Below are 20,478 nucleotides of genomic sequence, written 5' to 3'. Positions count from 1 at the left end.
ATTATCTTCTGTAATATGATTAGAAAGCTTGTCATACCAAACAGTAGCAGCCACTGCAACACAAGCAACATTGGAAGCTGGTTTAGACATGTAACCAGTAGAGTGAGAAGATGTTCAAGCTTGAACATAAAAGAGGAGGATTCTGTATCCTGATCAGACACTTATTTCTGATCAAAATAACTTTTTTTTATCAGATCTGATCTTTAGAGATTTAGAATGGCTAGAAAAATCAACAGCAGGTTGCTTGTCAGAGACTCTTTTGCGCTTACTTGAAGGAGACATCATCTCTGGAGACATCATCTCTGAAACAGTGAAGCGCACAACATATATAACTCTTGGAGCAAATCCCAATTAACTGCCTTGTACAAAACAAAAAAGGAAGGACATTTCTTTTAGAGTCAAAAGCAGCTTTTAAATGGTTAGCATGCATAAGGTTATCAAATATAATAATGGTAAGGCTGAGTAGAAAACAACAGGCATAAGCTTGCAAGATATACACTTAAGTTTAAGAAACAAGTGGATTTGCCTACTAAAGGATAAACATAAAATATTGAGGCGAGGATTGTTCCAGAATGCTCCATCATGGAAAAGTTACAGACAGAAAACATAAATCAAAATATAGTATTGTGTAATGCAATGTATTTGGGGACAGAATATAGAATCAGGGATTATCTAATGAGAGCAATGTGAACAGAATAGAGATTCTCTCAAAGAAAAAAATTAAACAAAAATATGTTCTCTCTAGGACAAAACAGATTAAACGTAACCCCTTCCACACAATTTTTTTTATATAGGAACAAGTAGCAATGACCAATGCAACATAATATAAGCATTGAGAGAAAAAAGGGCAGACATAATTTTTTAATGCAGCTAGAAAGAAAGTTAACACTGCGAATATAAGACACAATGCTATTTCTATATAAATATACCTTTGAGTGCGCTAACTCGAGATGGGCATGCAGGTTGGTAGCATGGTAGGGAAATCTGTAATGTGAAAGGAGCTGGTGTGTGCTAAAGGAGCACTTATAAGGAGTATGTCAACGACCCAACAGGAGGAGGCTAAGGGACCAGTCCCCGCGACACACAACTTACTCCTTCACTGGTATTGATTCTTTCACTGCCCCATACTCCAATCCCCCCTCTGTCTTTCACTAGCAGCTCTCTAAGGGGGGGGGGGGGGGATTGGCCTTAAATCAGTCTGAGGACACCACTTAATGAAGACTCTCAATTTGAAGCAACTTTCTAATTTACTCCTATTATCAAATTTTTTTCATTCTCTTGGTATCTTTATTTGAAAATCAAGATTGTAAGTTTACATGTCGGTTTTGGTGAACAACCTGGGTTGTTCTTGCTGATTGGTGGATAAATTCACCCACCAATAAACAAGTGCTATCCAGGTCTGAACCAAAAATTGACTGGCGCTTTAGCTTAGATGCCTTCTTTTTCAAATAAAGATAGCAAGAGAACGAAGAAAAATTGATAATAGGAGTAAGTTAGAAAGTTACTTAAAATTGCATGCTCTGGGTTCCGGTGGAGGAGGAGCATAGCAAGTGCTGCTGAGCTCCAGCTCCTGTCCCACAGCTGCTGGCGGTTACCTTCGCGCCATATCCCAGATGCTGGGATAGCTCTATGGATTGCCTGAATCAACGCTTCTGGAACCATTACAGCGTTCATACAACTCGCTGTTAAAGCATGTTAAGCCAAGTTTAAAGGATAAGAGGAAGTAAAAGAAGCCCCACTGAAAAACATGGAAAAATTTTACATATACCTGAACATTCGTAAATAAAGAAAAGCCTTATCTGAAAATCAAACTTCTCCCTGTAAACAGCCGCTAGCTAGATTGCTGGTGAAGGGAGAAAACTGCTTACCAGGATAAAAATTTATTTCCCCTAAAAGAAGCAGGACCTTTCAGCCCCCCCCAATAGGTTGACTGAGTGTTTAAAAAACTGGACTTTACAAACGGCTCGTACGGTTACCAACTGTGGCTCCCCTTGAGGCTCTTACCCGGGGGATTGCGGAGGCTCACCCCCCCCGTGCTGCTTAGGACTGTACCCGCGAACGGCTCGTGACCCTCGCTCTTAGTGGCGACAAGTAAATCGTGCCCCCTCCGGGTGACGGGGACTGACAGGAGGCGAGAGGCGGATCGCTGGTGTTTGACTCCAGCGGGGAGAGGCAGGCTTCTGACAGGATTTGCGGTGGGTCTATGGATGTGGCTGATGCAAGCTGAACAGGTTGGGACTCCCCCTGCTGTGTAGTGCTAAAGCTTGCTGGTCTCCGGTTCCGGTACCTCTCGCGAGGCTCTTCTGGCGAGAACGCAGGCACCTCTCTAAAGCTCCCCCCTCTCCCACCGGTGCTGCGAGAGAGGGGTTGGGAGGCTGGTTCTTCAAGAGCGGGGGGCGCAAACAGCGGACTGCACCAACACAGAAGGAAAGCATCGGCTGGCCCTCTTTCTCCTCTCCCACCGTTGTTGCGTGAGAGGAGTAGAGGTCATCAGGGATTACACTAAACCGCCTAGCTGGAACAACTGCGGCGAGAAACAGTCTCTCCTTGAGTGGGCTTCCTGCCAATCCCGCAAGAAGAGTTGACGCTCCCTGCAACTGACTTGAGGGAGACAGAAGTTGAAGAGGGGTGAGTCTGGCAATCCTATAAACTTTTCGGCTGAAAGATATGTTAACATTCAGGGGGGAGCAGTATAAACGTCCACTCTGCTAAAATTCAATACGGGAGAAAATAACCTTTCCCATAAAGGCTAGAACATTTTCTCTGGGAATGCTGGGAAGAAGTACTTTAAAAATACCTACGTGAATATTTGTACATTTATCAGCAATTTTTATTTGTACAAAGAAGAGAACATTAAGTGGCCTACAACATAGGGTTCTTTTTCCCCTTCCTGCTATTCAGGACTGAAAGGATACTGAATGCAACATTGTAGTCTGCTGGTCTACCTGTATAAATCATAAATGTTTGTATGACACAGTTTAGATTTATTGTTAAATTACTAAGAGGTATAGAAACACTGCATGAAGTCTAGAATAGCTAACTGCTGCTGTTTTTTTTTCTCTGTGAGTCAAGGTAGTAATGCATTGACTAACAGGTGCCATTGTTGGAGTCTCTCAATTTTTTTTTTCCTTTCTTTTTTCCTACTTTTCTTTTTTTCTTTGCCAACTCCTCTCTCCTTTATGGCTCCCTTTCCTTCCACCTTAGGTGGGCCCTTCTCCCACTATTAAAAGAATAACACTATAAACCTATAACTGTCCAATCAAGAAGGGGACTGAGAGCTGAAGAGGGGGAGGAAAAATAGTCTCTTAATTGAGTAAGTTAACTACACATACAAATACAGTTCTTTAAAGGTCAGAAGAGGCAAATCAATTGGAAAACCTAAGGGAAGTTAAAGAAAGGGTATAAAAGGGGTAGGGAAAGTTGGATTATTAATCCTAAACCGCTGTTTCCCCCCATAGGATCTAAGGAGAATATACACACTAAAATCACAAAATCCCTCACTTATAACACATGAACTTTCTAGTTGCTTTTTGTCCAATTTATTCTTTTTTCCTTTTTTTCTTTCACAATATAAAGTGAACAATTGGGTAGGTCACAACCCATCTAACTTTTTCACAAACACTGAATCCTCCCTTTTTCCTCACGAAAACACTTCACAAACCCACTCCTATCTCCCTCACTCCCTCCCCTTTTTTTTTTTTTTTTTTTTTTTTTTTTTCTCCACTCCCTCACAAAAAATCACGCAACACATCTTAATAAATTAAAAAGTGCACATGGACAAATTTTTGCATGGTCACCCCAAAACACCTCCTTTAACTATGGCGGGCAGACAAAGAGAGAAAAAGAATAAACCTCTTCCTGAAACTTTGACAGAATCACAACTACCAATGATAAATCCTCCATCCACGATGGAAACTATTGATATTCAAACACTTGTTAACAGCATTTCTTCAGCCCTAAACCCTAAATTTGAATCATTGAGAGATGAAATAAAACAGGATATAGCGTCCTTATCCAACGAAGTTAAACAATTTGCATATAGAATTTCTGAAGTTGAACAAAGAATATCAGATCTTGAAGACCAGACTATATCTTATAAATCTACACTTGATTTTACAAGCAGTTTGGTATTAAAAATGCAAAGTAAAATTGAAGATCTGGAGGACAGGTCGAGGAGAAACAACCTAAGGGTTATTGGGGTCCCAGAGGGAAAAAAATTTGAAGACCTAGCAAATTTTATGTCAAATATTTTACCCCGGTTACTCCAAATTCCTGAATCTCATCCCCAGATCACTGTTGAAAGGGCGCACAGAATAGGGACCTTTAATTCAAGCAGAGCGAATACAAGACCTAGACCTATTATAGCAAGAATTTTAAATTTTCAGCATAAGGTCACTATGCTTCAAGCGTACCGTAAACACCAGCCCATATTTATAGATGGGGTAAAAATCCTCATGTTCCAAGACTACTCAGCAGAAACAGCTGCAAAAAGAAAAGAACTCGCCCCATATTGTACAAAATTTATAAAACAAGGGGCCTGGGCTACACTACTATACCCTGCAAAACTGAAAATAGCGATAGAAGGTCATACTCATATCTTTGAATCAGCACAGGAAGCTGAAAAACTTTATGTTGATACATACCCAGCACCAGAATAGAGTAGAGGGAAAGTAAATTGGAGTTCGTCTTCTACTCCTTTATTCTCTCTTTTCCTTTTTTTTTTTTCTTTCTTATTTTAATAAAGATGGATTCATTTAACCTCAGGGGTCACAGAGGGAGTGGGGTTATACTTCCTCTATGTACTTGGCTTTATGGGGTACAAGGGTTACTAAGGTTTTCATTTTTCTTGTGTTATGGTTTTGTGTTTTTTTTTTGTTTTTGTTTTTTTTTTCCCTTCCCTTCCCTTCCTCCTCTCAGCCGCTTTTTCCTCCCCTTTTTAATGTTGCCTAGATGGATATAAGGAATACTTTTAAACTGACATCTTGGAATATAGGTGGCTTAACATCCCCTATAAAGAGAAAAATAGTGCTATCCCACCTTAAAAAAAATAACACAGATATTGCCTTCTTGCAGGAAACCCACCTAAAACCTGAAGAAGTGCTTAAACTTAAAACTACATGGGTTAAAGAAGTATTATTTTCATCCACAACCAAAAGGAAAAGTGGAGTAGCAATGCTTTTAGGAAAGAAGCTTGATTATGAAGTAATACACACTGAGACAGACAGAGAGGGAAGGTATCTGATTGTCAAAATTAAAATAATGAAAATAATGTACACACTTTGTAATGTTTACGCTCCTAATGTTTTCTGTCTCCCGTTCTGGGAAATCTTACAAAACAAACTCTTGCTTCTTTCAGAGGGATACTTGATCTTGGGGGGGGACTTCAACATGGCACCTAAATATCCACTTGATAGATTAAGACAGAACTCCACTTCTCGAAAAACAAAGAGAGATAATTTAGAATCAAAGTTATTCATTAAATTAACTAAAAATTTGAAGATCTGTGACATATGGAGGACACAAAATACGGATGAGAGGGAGTACACATGTCACTCTCGCGCACATAAGACACTCTCCAGAATAGATCTTTTTCTAATTGACGAGAGATTATGTAAATCTAAAGTTATAGCCGAAATCCTCCCAATCACTACATCTGACCATGCCCCTATTTCCTTAGCATTTCAGTCTAACTATCCACAGGCAGGGAAAAGAGGGTTTAAATTCCCACGATATTTAAGCACTGACAACAAATTCAAAAACTGGTTGATAGCAAAATTTCGTGATTATGTTCAATTTAATCAGGAATACATCTCACGACCAGCACTTTTCTGGGAAACAGCTAAAGCTGTTTTAAGAGGGGAAATACTCGCATATAATATAGCCAGGACTAAAAAGTATAAGAAAAGGGAAGGAGAGCTTCTTAGAGCAGTAACAAACGCATACAACAGGTATATCTATCAGCAAACCTCAGAAACATGGTCCAGATACATCTCTGCGTTAGCACACAGAGACTCTTTTTATTTATATAAAACAACACAGAAAGACCTTAGATTACAGGCCAAGTTATACCACTACGGGAATAAAACAGGCAAACTCCTGGCAAACCTGGTCAAACGAGAGAAAGCTTCTCCTTTAATAGAAAGTATAACATCAGAAGGCAGGCAATTTAAAACACCTGAAGAACTTCTTCGAGTATTCGAGGAATATTACAAAACCCTTTATAATGGTAAAATATCAAATCTTACACAGCGTGAGGAATTCTGGAAAAAAATTTCGTATCCGGTGTTATCAAGCGAAACAACAGATCGCTTAAATTCCGCCATCACTGAACAAGAAATTCTTACAGCAATCCATAAACTAGCTTATAATAAAGCCCCAGGACCTGACTCCCTCCCGAACGAATTTTATAAGATACTATCCTCTGAAATAACAAAATATTTATCTTCTTTATTTTACGATCTCTACCTTGGAGGGGGTACGCCGTCACTAGATTTTGTTGCTTCTAACACAACCCTTATTTTGAAGCCAGGGAAGGACCCGGTAAGGAAAGAATCCTATAGACCTATAGCACTTCTGAATACTGACTACAAACTGTTAGCAGCTATTCTGGCAACTAGGATGCAATCTTTCCTTCCTTCCATTATTCATAAAGATCAATCAGGCTTCATTTCAAAACGGAATTCTTCAGCTAAAATTAGGGAATTATTCCTCACAATCGAATACTTTAAGATAACGGAGGAGATGCAAACTGGGAGGAGAGAGGAGACCCCTGATAAGGCGATCATTTTTATTGATGCTGAAAAAGCATTTGATTCTGTGCATTACGATCATTTGTCTTATACTTTGAAAAAATTCGGGTTAGGCGGTAACTTTCTCCGTTTCTTTAATAATTTGTACAAAAACGCTTCCACGAAAATTATAGTAAATGGAGATCTGACGCAAGACATAACATTAGCACGGGGAACCAGACAGGGGTGCCCTCTCTCCCCCCTATTATTTGACCTAGCAATCGAACCTCTGGCTTTAGCAGTACGTCAACAATTGGAAGGAATTAAGGTAAGAAAAAAAGAGATGCGTATGGCACTCTATGCTGACGACGTTTTAATATACCTATCAAATACAGCTAACAATATACCCAAGCTCCTTTCGATAATAGATCAGTTCGGATCATTCTCTGGTTATAAGGTAAATACAGCTAAATCAGAGTTACTTTGGATCAAAAAGACAAAAGCTTCAGCAATACAAATTCCTTTCACTATAATACAAGACTCGGTTAAATATTTAGGTATATGGATTTCCTATAACCCTAATGACTGGTATTCTTTAAATATACTTCCAATACTTAAGATCGTCAAAGAAGCTTTCAAAAATTGGCAGAATTTACCTCTCTCTTTGTCAGGTCGCATCGCTCTTTACAAAATGACTCTTCTCCCGAAAATACTTTATGTTTTCCAGAATACCCCATTGATTCTCAAAAGGAAAGACATTCTTTCATTTAATATAGCTCTGCGTGAGTTTATTTGGCAGAACAAAAAGCCTAGAATCTCATTAACTAAATTGACATTACCTTCAAAACTGGGAGGATTATCTCTCCCTGACCTGAGGAACTATAATCTAGTATTCCTAGCTCGTATTATAGTAGACTGGATAACTAATAATGATTATATCACAAATTCTGAACTTGATGCCGACATTCTCCATCCAATTGAGTTGAGGGCTATCATACACTGCAATAACAATCTTTTTCCTCTTGAATTAAAAAAAATAAGTTCGATTTGCAATCCAATTCAAATGTGGAAGAAGCTGTGCAAACAACTATCTATTGAATCTAAGGTATCTAGGTATAACACACTTTTAAATAATCCACAATTTCCAGCAGGGATGCAATCGACTTTATTTGCACAATGGCAGATCCAAGGTCTAAGGCAAGTTCACCAGTTATTAGATTTTGAAACGAGATGTGTTAGATCATTTGACTCCCTAAGGGAAGAATTTGGCATCCCCAATAAAAACTTTTTTGCTTACCTGCAAGCAAGACATTACGCTACTAAGCTAACAAGTGAATTTGGTTGGGAATGGTCACTTGGGAGTATTGATAATTGGATTCTTTTAGTAAAGAACGGGCTCACCTCAATCTCTTATATCTATAAAATAATAATCTCACTTAAAGGTTCAGAGACATTGGAAAAAATTAGGCATAAATGGGCTGAAGTGTTAGGACAAGAATCTCTTACTCTTACTACACTTACTCTCTCTATACAAAAGGTTCATCAGGCAACCCTATCTACAACCTGGAGGGAATCGCATATTAAGATCCTGCATATGTCACACTTCACACCGAAAAAAGGCGCACAGTGCCAGGCCAGTTTTAACAAGTGCCCAAAATGCCTTTTTCCTTCAGCTAGCTTATTGCACATGTTATGGGAATGCCCGAAAATTCGTAAATTCTGGCTTAAGACACAGTACTGGTTAAACACCAGCCTAGGCCTTCCTTCTCTGTCTCTCTCTCCCACAAATGTAGTTTTACTTAGTCAGGATGAGGGTCTATCCTTCAAGGAGCTTAAAATCATTAACCTAACTATTCTGGCTGGTAGATATTTAATCTTAAAGAAATGGAAAACAAGAACAACTCCGAGTGTAAAAGAAATTAAAAATTGTTTAAAGAAACAGTGTATTATTGAGCAAGTGGATACTGACATACAAAATGAAGAAGATGTAAAGAGATTCTTCTTAAAGTGGTCTATATTTATAAAATCCCTACCTGAGAGTGAAATTGAATATATAATCTACCCGTTTAGAGATACAGAATTAATCTTACTAGGTATATGGTAATCGGAGGTAATCACCCCTCTCCCTCCCCTTCCCTTCCTCCTTTCCCCCCCCCCTTTTTTTTTTTTTTTTTTTTTTCTTCTTTTTTTAATTTTTATTTTATTTTATTATGTTTAAAATTAGAAAACCCCCAACTAGGTGTACAAACATTCCATTCAAGGGGACCAGTAAACTGGACCGTGAAACCTTTAATTTAAAACTGTTATGTTTTCCAATATATTATGTTCTCCTTTTTCTTCTTTTTTTTTTTTTTTTTTTTTTTTTTTTCCTCTGGCCCTGCGAGGCACAAAGAGATTGAACTTATTTTGTACACGATGTTGGTTATAAATAAATATAAATAAAAAAAAAAATTGCATGCTCTATCTGAATCACGAAAGAAAAAAGTTGGATTCAGTGTCCCTTTAAGTATAATATAATTAGATAATTAAGGTATTACAGCTTATTAATCGAAAATATTTTGCAAGCTGTAAACAATTTCCCACATTAAAAAAGTCAAATCTCTGTATGCTTTATTATTTCCCACTCATATACTATTCCTACATCTAATTTTAAACTTACTATTTCTCATCATTATTATTGTCCTAAAAGATTTCAATAATTCAGTTTTCTTTTTAATCTTCAAAATGTCATAGCTTTAAATTAAAGATATTTACAATAGTAAACAAACAAGCAGGCCTCCCTAGTGTATCCTTAAATGTGACTGAATTAATCAACAGAATGATATTTTAACCAATCTATATTTTTCAAAATTATGATTTGACTGTGTCACTTTAAATGACTAACTACAAATGTCATAGGATAACTTATTTTTCTGGTGTTCCAAGTATTATTAACCTTGGAAATTGTAAAAATATTAAGGGCTAGATTACAAGTGGCACTAACAGTTGCACACAAGAGAAAAGGGTTTTATTGAGGCTGTTTGTGTGCGTCAGGTTTTTTGCTCGTATTACAAGTTGAAAGTAAACGCAATCCCTTGAGCGCAATTGAAGATAATGCACCTCAGAGCTCCGGTTAACTGTTTTGTAAAACAAAAAAATGTCACAAAACACATCAAAAATACATTTCAAAGTACATCCAATAAGACAAAAAAAAAGTACAGTTACACTCATAATAATACTATCTAATAAAAATAATTTAAAAAAATATAAGGGCTTAGAGATATGAGGTCACAGGTGTTAGAAAAAAAGACATATATTTGTGCAAAAAAGATTATAAATATATAGAAATATGTATTTATGAATAAATAGAATATATTCTTCTATGTGAAGAACATTGGAATGTAAAAAATTCATATTTTCATGTTGGGTTAGCTCACTTGAGAATATGCGATCGGGTTCACGCACAATTAGAGTGTGAATTTTATTTTCCAGGTTTTTTTGCTCCATTGACTTCCATAGGCGGAATAGGTGATTGCCCATTATTTCCTAAGTTCAGCTTTTTACGCGCTCGTTGGGTTAGCGCGCAAGTGAAAACAGTTTACTTTCAACTCATAATATAAGTGCAACCCAACACTCACAAAATGCTTTCTTCTAGCGTAGTTAACACCTTAACAGGAGCGTATTACTCTGTAACCTATCATTTCTTTAAATAGTGATAATAGAATAATTATAAATAGATATGAGAGGTTCATAATGGTGCAACTATATAAATCTATGTGTTTATAAATCAATCTATCTACCTAGAAATAATTTTAAAATGCAAGCTCACCCTTCTTTAATTTCTTTAAAGTACACCCAAATTTAAATATATTTATACTGACTTTAATTATCTTCCCCAGTAATATTTTTTGATTAAGATTTTTGAAAGATTAATAGAAATTCAGTTTAAAATATTTTAAACAAATTCTTTACTATTTTGGAGTTATGTAAAAACAAGAAGATATTTTGCAACTATAAAAGTTTTGTGAAGTTTTCACATGAATTGTTTAAACAAAATTGAGTCAGACAGCTGGCTTTTCATGATAGAATACACAGTGTCATCATCATCATTTATGTTATTTATCTAGTCAAGGAAAATTTCACACTCTTCATCTATACATCAGTCTATCTGCTTCCTTGTGACTGCTTCATGTTTGGACAGTTATTATCTATGTGAAGTTTATGATATAAAGATCCCTATATCATTTTGTATAAGAAAGGTAAAAAGGTAAATTTTGGAATATTGCTATATTAAATTAAATTTATATTTATTGCTGTTGGAAATTTAAAATTGAAACAATCAAAGGGATCTATTAATTATAATAATTTAATATTGCTTGATTTGATAAAAAAATAATATAATTAAAATAAAGTGTTGATTTATAAGATTATGTGCACAGTTAAAGACCAGCCAGTGGTTCAATCTTCAAGAGTCTGTTGAACAAAGTTCATCCCTTTAAAAAACACTATTACAAATAAATATTTAAAAAATAAAATAAATGTGCAACCAAAGCTCATACACCAAACAAATCATTAAATTAATAACTTTTTGTTGGGCATTTTTTAAGGTCATACTTTAATAATTGAAAGAAGCTGTCTTGTGCTGTCAACTGAAAATAATGGACTTGCTAGGAGTTTTAAGCTTTATATAAAAGTAACAGCTTGGTTGCACTTGTTTTAATGAGAAAGACAGCTGTACCTGGGTGATAAGTAGGCCAGAAATAATATACAGCCTATAAACTAAATATTCTAAAAAGTAAAGAAGTCTTAAAATATATGCAAAAATGTTCATCTGTTAATGTTTCAAGCATCTTTTGGTGTCATTATGCAAGTCAATGGAATATGCTCAAACCACTCATTTTACACCTCACAACAAATTTGCTGTCATCCTATCACTATACTCCAAAGATTAAGTTTCAGCTCATAATGCTATATCAAAGTCACTGAAACGGGTGGCGTTTTATGCACTTGTTGACCTTTAAAATAACATTTATTTTAAAAATTGCAAAAGAAAACACACAGTAAAAGTTAATGTAAATGGGCTACTTACATCTTTCTTTCTTGAAACAACTTGCTAACCTTTTCCCATTGAAAGTTAAGCTCAGATAGCTTTTCTTGAATCTTTTCATTTTCCCTTGCTGTAGCACATTGCAAGACTGCTTTCTTCTTGCTTTCTGTGATCTCAATCTGACTTGATAGCCTCCCCAGGCTTTCTGCTGCATTCTGTAATCACAAATTTGTACAGCGTAAAAGCAAACATTAGTTGGTTCATATACTTTAAATTTAAGTTAAGAGATATGAAACAATTACATTTTATAGAATGTATTTAAAAGACAGGATTTTTAACATTCCAAACACATTGCTGACATGCCAATATATCAATAAATCTAACATTTTGAAAGCTAGTTCACAGCTCTATTCTTGCTTAGTTTTTTTAATATAGTTTCAAGCTCATTTTATATTGATGAGAAAACAGTTTTTTATATTTACGTGGTAGAATGAATTGCATTAATATAACCTTATTATTTTTTACCCATAGAACACGTTTTAATAATTTAATCGTTGATAACATTTGAATTTCAGAATGTAACATTCAAATATTTAATTGTGTGTTTTGAAAATCCCTTTAAAACCTTTATACCTTAGATTGTCATTAGACATTAAAAACATTATTTAAATTATATGATTTAAAATTTTTAATGACCCATTCAATACAGAGAAAGTTGATATTTGTTTATCAAATGTTCAGCAAATACTCAATATTTGTTTAAATCAATTAATATGTTTAACATTTGTTTTTATTTAATACTTAATGTTACTGATATAAGATAAATAATAAAATGCAAAGCATGGTATAAATCTATATGATTAAACCAATACTTGCTATGGTGCTTATTTCTTACTGTCAAATCTGGGAACTGATAATAGCTTTCTAAAATAGCACCAACCTGAAACCTGTCAAACAGCAGCATTCACAGTTAACTGTAATTTAATATAAATAAATACTCTATGTTTATTTATGCAATAACTAATAAAATAAATGCATACTGTCATAAGCAATTGGTTGCATAGAATAAAAAAAAATACTGAAGAGCATACACAGTCTGATAAACAGGCACTGTATATATCGACAGATTGTGAGTACTATCCCACCAAAGCTGTCCACATTTTCCATAACTTTCACCTCCATTTCTTTGCCTGACGTATGAGATAAAACATACCAACCTATGCTCCTCCAGCCAATGGTGACTTTCTCAGGAACTAAATAGAAGATTATTTGTCACATTAAGGATTCAAGACTCCATTACTGGTAATTATATCCTTTCTTGTATTTATTTTCAATTGATATAATCTTAAAACACTTTATTTTCATCATTTGTTATGTTATTTTTCAATATTTTTTATAATCATATTTTTCTAATATTTTTTTGTCATTTTTATGGACAAACAAATTTGTAAATCCTTACCATACTGTAAAACTGAAAAAAGACATACAAGAATAGAAAGTCCAAAATGTTTACTTGTAGATAAGATTTTATGCATGAACTATTCATAATGGACAAGAAAGAGTAAAGAAGTTGGCATTGTATAGATGTGCAGGGGAGATTTGTGATCTACTCCAATTCTCATTGCACCCAGAATATTTCAAGAAATTAGAACTATTGCTTTAAATAGTAAATAAATAAGAAAAAATAATGTTACTATTTTTATGTACACAATAATTATTAGAAACATCCATTTTGTTATAGGTTAAACCAAGTTAAAATGAAAAAAAAAAACTGAAAATATTATTATTATGCTGGAAAAGGTTTACAATATCCCTTCAATGCAGTGTAGAAATGGAATACTATTTTACAGATAGATGAAATGCTTCATATTGCATGACATAAAAAAAAAAATAAAGAAAGCGGTGACTTGCTAATTTCAGCATAAAGTTGATGAAATAACAGGTCTGGAGCCGTTTAAGGAGCTGATTTCCTATATCGTATGCCCTTTGCCTTTGTTGAGTATGGTGTTACTGCTTATAGGAAAATATCAATTGCTATTCTATTCATGCCCAGATATTACTGATTATCTTTTTGAAAAACCAGGTACTCAGCTTGAATATATAATTTAAAAAAAATCTATCCTATCTTTATACAAATTATCCTACTGAAAATGTAATAATGAAAAACTGTAATAAAATGCAATCAAGTCACATAATTAAATATATTCTTTTACATCCATTTCCCAGCCCAAAAAAAAAAAAAAAAGACGGAAAGAAATAATAATGGATTTTGAAGGTTTCACTTAATAAAATGTACTATCTTTTCTCTGTAGTTAATTTTAGTGCTACTGCTACTATATTTGCAACTGCTCAGGGAATCTAACCTAAACAATGTGATTATTTATTCTGACACATTTTTCTGTTCTTTAGGCCATTAAAAATCTGTTATGGATCATAATTTTCATTGCTACAATGGTCTTTGGCCATGAGGGTTATACTGCATAGATATAAACTAATTGTAGGCTGCAGCATGTCAGACAGGTGGATCAACACATTGGCCTGTACATGGCTACCCTGTGGCATATAGATATTACCATTTACTTCTGTGCCTCAAAGGATAAAAAAATAAAGAATTATTAGGTGTTGAAACTATACATGTAGTAATGAAAATAAATGAGCATATAATACAGAACTATATGACAAGCAACTAAACATTTATTTGTCATTTTTTGTTACGCTTATGGGTAAAATCAAGATTCTCATATTTAATGCACTCTTTATTCTAATTAGACTTTTAAAGGTAAAGGGCCAGATTACGAGTTGCACTTTAACAGTTATGTGTGAGTGAAAAGGGGTTTATTGCGGGTGTTTGTGCATGTCGGGTTTACTGCTTGTGTTAACACGTCCTCAGAGCTCTGTTTAAAATAAATAAAAAGATAAATGATAAGATGTCTATATATATATATATATATATATATATATATATACACAGGTATATATATATATATATATATATATATAAACAGTATATATGTGTATATATGTATTTACAGACATACTGTATATACACATAAACACATAAATACATATTTATACACACACACATAGACATATATATATATATATATATATATATATATATATATATATATATATATATATATATATATATATACATACACACATTGAAGCCCTTTGCAGTTAAGTAGATAAAAACATGAAAAATCATATTTATGCCATATTCATATTTAATAAAGTGTTATAGTTTATATTTACTGTAAATATTTCACATTCCAATGTTCTACAAATAGAACAGAATATGATGAAACAGCCACTGCTTGTTACATCAACATCAACAGTCCTTATGTTTATAGCTCATATTATTAACATTTTTGATTAATTACTTGTGATTGACTAAGGGTGCCCCCTCTATATATATTTTGTTAGAACAGAATATGTTCTATGAATTTATAAATTGTTATTCCTATATATATCTGTACATATCTATAAATAAAATACAAAAAGAAACAGGATGGAGCTATACAAAAGATACTACGCATATAATATAATAAATATACACATATGGCCAAATATAATGCAATACAAAACAATATGTCATGTGTATATAGAGTCCAAGATAGGAGTAAACAATGAATAGCTTGAGAGAAAAATCACTAGTAAATGTCTCTTCAAATACAGTCCCCACTCAGATGTAAACTTACTTAAAAGGTCCTCAATCATATGAGGTCCTCAAGCGATGAGTATATCGCTTGAAGTATGGGAATTGGATCTAAGCTTAAATCACTCCATCAAATCTGACATCTTGTTTTTCAGAGTTCACTCATTCTTTATGGGGAGCTGTAATGCACTACTGGGAGCTAGCTGAAAGCCAATTACAAGAGAGAGATACGTGCAGCCACCAATCAACAGCTTCTGAGCCTACCTAGGTGACTGAGGCATAACAGACTGTTGAAATTCATCTCTTTGGACCACCACAAAGGAACTTTTTGAATCTGGCTGTCCTTTTCCATACTCTGAGAGGTGCCAAGTGCTTTACCGATACAAATTTTCCTTATCTCATATGATTGAGGAGCTTTTAAGTAAGTTTACATCTGAGTGGGGACTGTTTTTGAAGAGACATTCACTAGTGATCATCACCATTTTTTTCTCAAGCTATTCAATGTTTACTCCTTTCTTGGACTCTATATACACATGACATATTGTTTTGTATTGCATTATATTTGGCCACATGGGTATATTTATTATATATGCATAGTATCTTTTGTATAGCGCCATCCTGCTTCTTTTTGTATTTTATTTTGTGGTTGGAGAGGTTTGAAGGACCTTTCATGTATTAAGGCAGGCTGCTATTTTTTTATATTATCATCATTTATAGTTAATTTTTCTATCATATAGAATTAGGTGTGAATGCTCCTAGTATTTTAGATGTCCCTATAAGAGGCACTAGTGGGGTTTGTTAGTGGATTTATCCCCTGATATTCTATTTATCCTGTGACATATCTATCTATCTATCTATCTATCTATCTATCTATATATATATATATATATATATATATATATATATATATATATATATATATAGGTATAGATATATATTATACCAAAATACCATCAGATATATGTAGAAATATGCATTTATGAATAAATAGAACATATTCTGCTATGTAAAGAACATTGGAATGTGCAAGTTTGCGCATTTGAGAATATGCGATTGAGTTTGCGCATGAGTAGAGTTTTATCCATTTTTTATGGCTACATTGACTTCTATAGGGGAATACATTAACAAAACCGCAATATTTTAACTTGTAATACGAGCGCTACAAGACACATGCAAAATGCTTACTTCTAGTGGAGTTAGCGTGCAAACGGGAACGTTAAATACCGCTCCACTTGTAATCTGGCCCAAAATAAATGCTTGACAGAATGATGTATTCAAAGCAAACAGTATGTTAGTTGTTTATTTGCTGAAAAAATAAGTGTTAAGTTTTAGTTGTCATAAAGCAATGGAAGCCTCCATGTCAAAACCTGTACCTAAGTTTACTTCTTTGCTGAGGCCAATTAAAAACTGTTACAAATGGGTCACTAGAGTGGACAGCCAACGACTGTGTGGAATACAGAAGTCTTATGTCTGGAGTCTACACTCCACTTTTAAAAGCATTAGAATTTTTTTTTTAAATTAAATCACAGGAAAATGGGACAAAAATACAATATTGAAAGTATTTTACAAAAATAAAAAACTTAATACTACTAAACATTTTATATTGCATTCTCAAAGTATTTAATGGTTCTTTATTAATATAAAATAACCCAAAATAAAGCATTACCGAGATTAACATTATAAGATTTCTAGTGGTTAAAGCAGTAACATCATTTAAATATACTTGGCAAGATCACTCACAAGGACTTTCATTAAATAACCTACAAAATATAATCATACAAAGCAAGAAGGTACAGTCCTCATTATTTGCCATCTAAAAATATTTTCAGGAAGCCATATATTACCCAAAACCCCTGTTTGTGGATGTACAATAAAGTAAAAAAAAAAATAACTCACATTTTTGTCCCAATATAAATAAAAGACAGGTTGAGTTGTGTGAAAACAATATATACTTTGTACCTACTGTATGGTCCCACTAAATATTTTACTATAATGTACCTCTTGACTTGAATATTTTAAAAATGTACAGTATACTGCAGCCTTAGAATAACATCAATAAATAGGGTTCTCTTTGTAAAAGTAGTAGCGCAGCACACTAAAAAGTACTTTGATTTGTGTACACTTAAGCTGACTTCTGCAAAAGCAATACAGATGATAAAATACAATGTTGCTCCTGGAGTTACTATTAAGAAAATGCTATATATGCCATTTTAACGCCTTAGCTGCAAGACATTGCGATACTGTACATGGAGCCTATGGGGTAGATTTATTATGCTGCGGATGCAGCTGTTTCCACGCAAGTCTTAAGACTCGCCTGAAACAAAAGTTGACGCATCGGTCATAAGACCGCTGCTCCTTAACTCATCTGTCACTTCTGAGGTGGCGGACAGCAATCATCCCGATCGGATATGATCTGGATGATTGACACCCCCTGCTAGTGGCCGATTGGCCGTGAATGTGCAGGTGGGGGCATTGCACAAGCATTTTAAACAGAAATGCTTGTGCAATGGGAAATGCCGACAGCGATGTCGGGCAGACATGATCCGCTACAGCAGATCATGTCCATGCGACACTTGATAAATCTACCCCTCTATGTGTATGTTGCACTAGAATAAAAGTATAATCATTTATTTTGCATTTTAGTATTTTTTTTTGTACTTTTCTTTCATATATTAATGCAATATGAAAGTGGAAAAACATAAGTTTAAAAAAGCAAATAAGAAAGGGGGAATAACAGGAAAGACAGAATTTTAGTTTTGCTTTAAAAAGTAAAATGATGATGTACTCTGATAAAGCGTGCCTTGGTTTTGTAACTTGGTGATGAAAAATCGAAAGGCAAAAATCTTATGTTAATGTCAGAGTTTGAATTTTTATTCAAATGAGACACGGTCAAGAAGATCGTAGCTTTAGTTTTAATGGAGATTTAAGTTCCACCCATATATTTTTGTCAAACATACACACTCCTAGACCAAGTATTTAAATTTGAATTTTGCTGCGTGCTTTAAATGCAAATTTTGATGCGCACTTTTAAGACTATATTTAATGTGTATTATCGATACAATTTTTTTTATACTTTAGTTACTTAATTACTTTACTTAAAATTATTTTATACCTTTAATACAAGTTTTAATCAGTTTTTTTAATTGAACAATATGGTCTAATATTTGTATCTCTTCGTCATATACAAAAAGGTAGGAAAAGGCCATAAGCAAGATGGAAAGCTTAAGATGGACAGTGTACACAATTAAATTATATTTTTTTACAGTTTTACAATAAATGAACGTACTATATGAGTGTGAAATGATTTGGAATGTAATAACACTTTATTTTGAGAAGCCAGCACAGACCTTTATTGGAATAGAAAAGCAGGATTTGTCACCATTATTTTGCTAGAAAAACATCCATTAATTTGCAATTTCTTACCATATCTTCCCTGTCCAGGCCAATTAGGGACATATATAGGGCAGGGTTGGGCTTGTGAAGTCTGCAGTGTACAGTTTAATTCTTATAAATAAATAAAAAAACAACAGTTTTAAACTGAAATTTATAAATAATAATAATAAAAGTATACTGGTAAGTTTTTTTTTTTCTTTTTGCAAATACATACAATTTAACCTTTTATATTACAATTTGCTTAAAGTGCTTAATGTCCCTTGAAGGATTTAGTATCACTAATTGTTTTTTTAAATAATCTTGCCTGAGCAGAAAGACCTCGGGGTCGATCCGATAAAAATCGTCGCCCGCAAAAGCTGGCGACGCCAATATTTGCGCGGGTTTGGTATCCTATATACGGCGTAACCTAGAAGTTACGCGCGTATATTTCTGCCGTCGCCCGTAGTTTTTTGGGCCATAGGCAGGTATACCAAACCCGCTCAGTTTGGTATCCAATATACAGCGTAAGGACTTACGTGGCGAAAATGGAGAAATCTTACTCCATTTTCACCTCACCACAAAAAGCAGCCGTAAGAAGCCTTACGCTGACTATTGGAGCCCCGTAACTCCCTAAACTGGCTGCTAAAATAAACCTAACACCTAACGCATGCGCAATGTCTATCTCCCTGTCAACCGCGATCTGCTAAAATAAACCTAACACCTAACGCATGAGCAATGTCTATCTCCCTGTCAACCGCGATCCCCCGCCGCAATCCATAATAAAGTATTTAACCCCTAAACCGTCGCCATCTACATAAACTAACCCCCTACTGTGAGCCCCTAAAACCGCCGCCATCTAACTGATCTATCCCCTAATGTGAACCCCTTACACCGCCATCTATATTAAAATTATTAACCCCTAATTTAATCTACCTACCCCGCCGCCAGCCATATTATCTATATTAACCCTAAGTATATTATAGTTAATATAGTTATTACATTATATATATTAACTATATTAACCCTAATTATATTAGGGTTAATATAGTTACTATAGTATTTATATAAACTATATTAACTCTATCTAACCCTAACACCCCTAACTAAATTCTTATTAAATAAATCTAATTCATATTATAAACTAAAATATTCCTATTTAAATCTAAATACTTACCTATAAAATAAACCCTAAGATAGCTACAATGTAAATAATAATTACATTATAGCTATGTTAGGGTTTATATTTATTTTACAGGTAAATTGTTAATTATTTTAACTAGGTATAATAGCTATTAAATAGTTATTACCTATTTAATAGCTACCTAGTTAAAATAATTACCCAATTACCTGTAAAATAAATCCTAACCTAAGTTACAAATACACCTACACTATCAATAAATTAAATAAACTACAAATATCTATCTAAAAATACAATTAAATAAACTAAATTACAAAAAATAAAAAAAAGATTACAAGATATTTAAGCTAATTACACCTATTCTAAGCCCCCTAATAAAATAATAAACCCCCAAAATAAAAAAAATTCCCTACCCTATTCTAAATTAAAAAAAGTTCAAAGCTCTTTTACCTTACCAGCCCTTAAAAGGGCCTTTTGTGGGGGCATGCCCCAAAGAAAACTGCTCTTTTGCCTGCAAAAAAAAAACACAATACCACCCCCCAACATTACAACCCAC

The 20,478-nt window shown here is 34.1% G+C and overlaps 1 protein-coding gene across 1 annotated transcript in view; it reads right to left on the bottom strand.

Annotated features, from left to right (window-relative positions):
• Window positions 1-20,478, bottom strand: part of DMD (dystrophin) — a 4,487,195-nt gene that overhangs the window by 2,217,492 nt on the left and 2,249,225 nt on the right. The window contains exon 43 of the mRNA XM_053707599.1: window positions 11,797-11,969. Coding sequence (XP_053563574.1) covers window positions 11,797-11,969 — 173 coding nt within the window. The remainder of the gene's footprint in view (window positions 1-11,796; window positions 11,970-20,478) is intronic.

The sequence above is a fragment of the Bombina bombina genome, chromosome 3, assembly GCF_027579735.1.
Source record: "Bombina bombina isolate aBomBom1 chromosome 3, aBomBom1.pri, whole genome shotgun sequence".
NCBI lineage: Eukaryota > Metazoa > Chordata > Amphibia > Anura > Bombinatoridae > Bombina > Bombina bombina.
The sequence above is the reverse complement of the archived record's forward strand: the minus strand, read 5'-3'. Positions and strand labels throughout refer to the sequence as shown.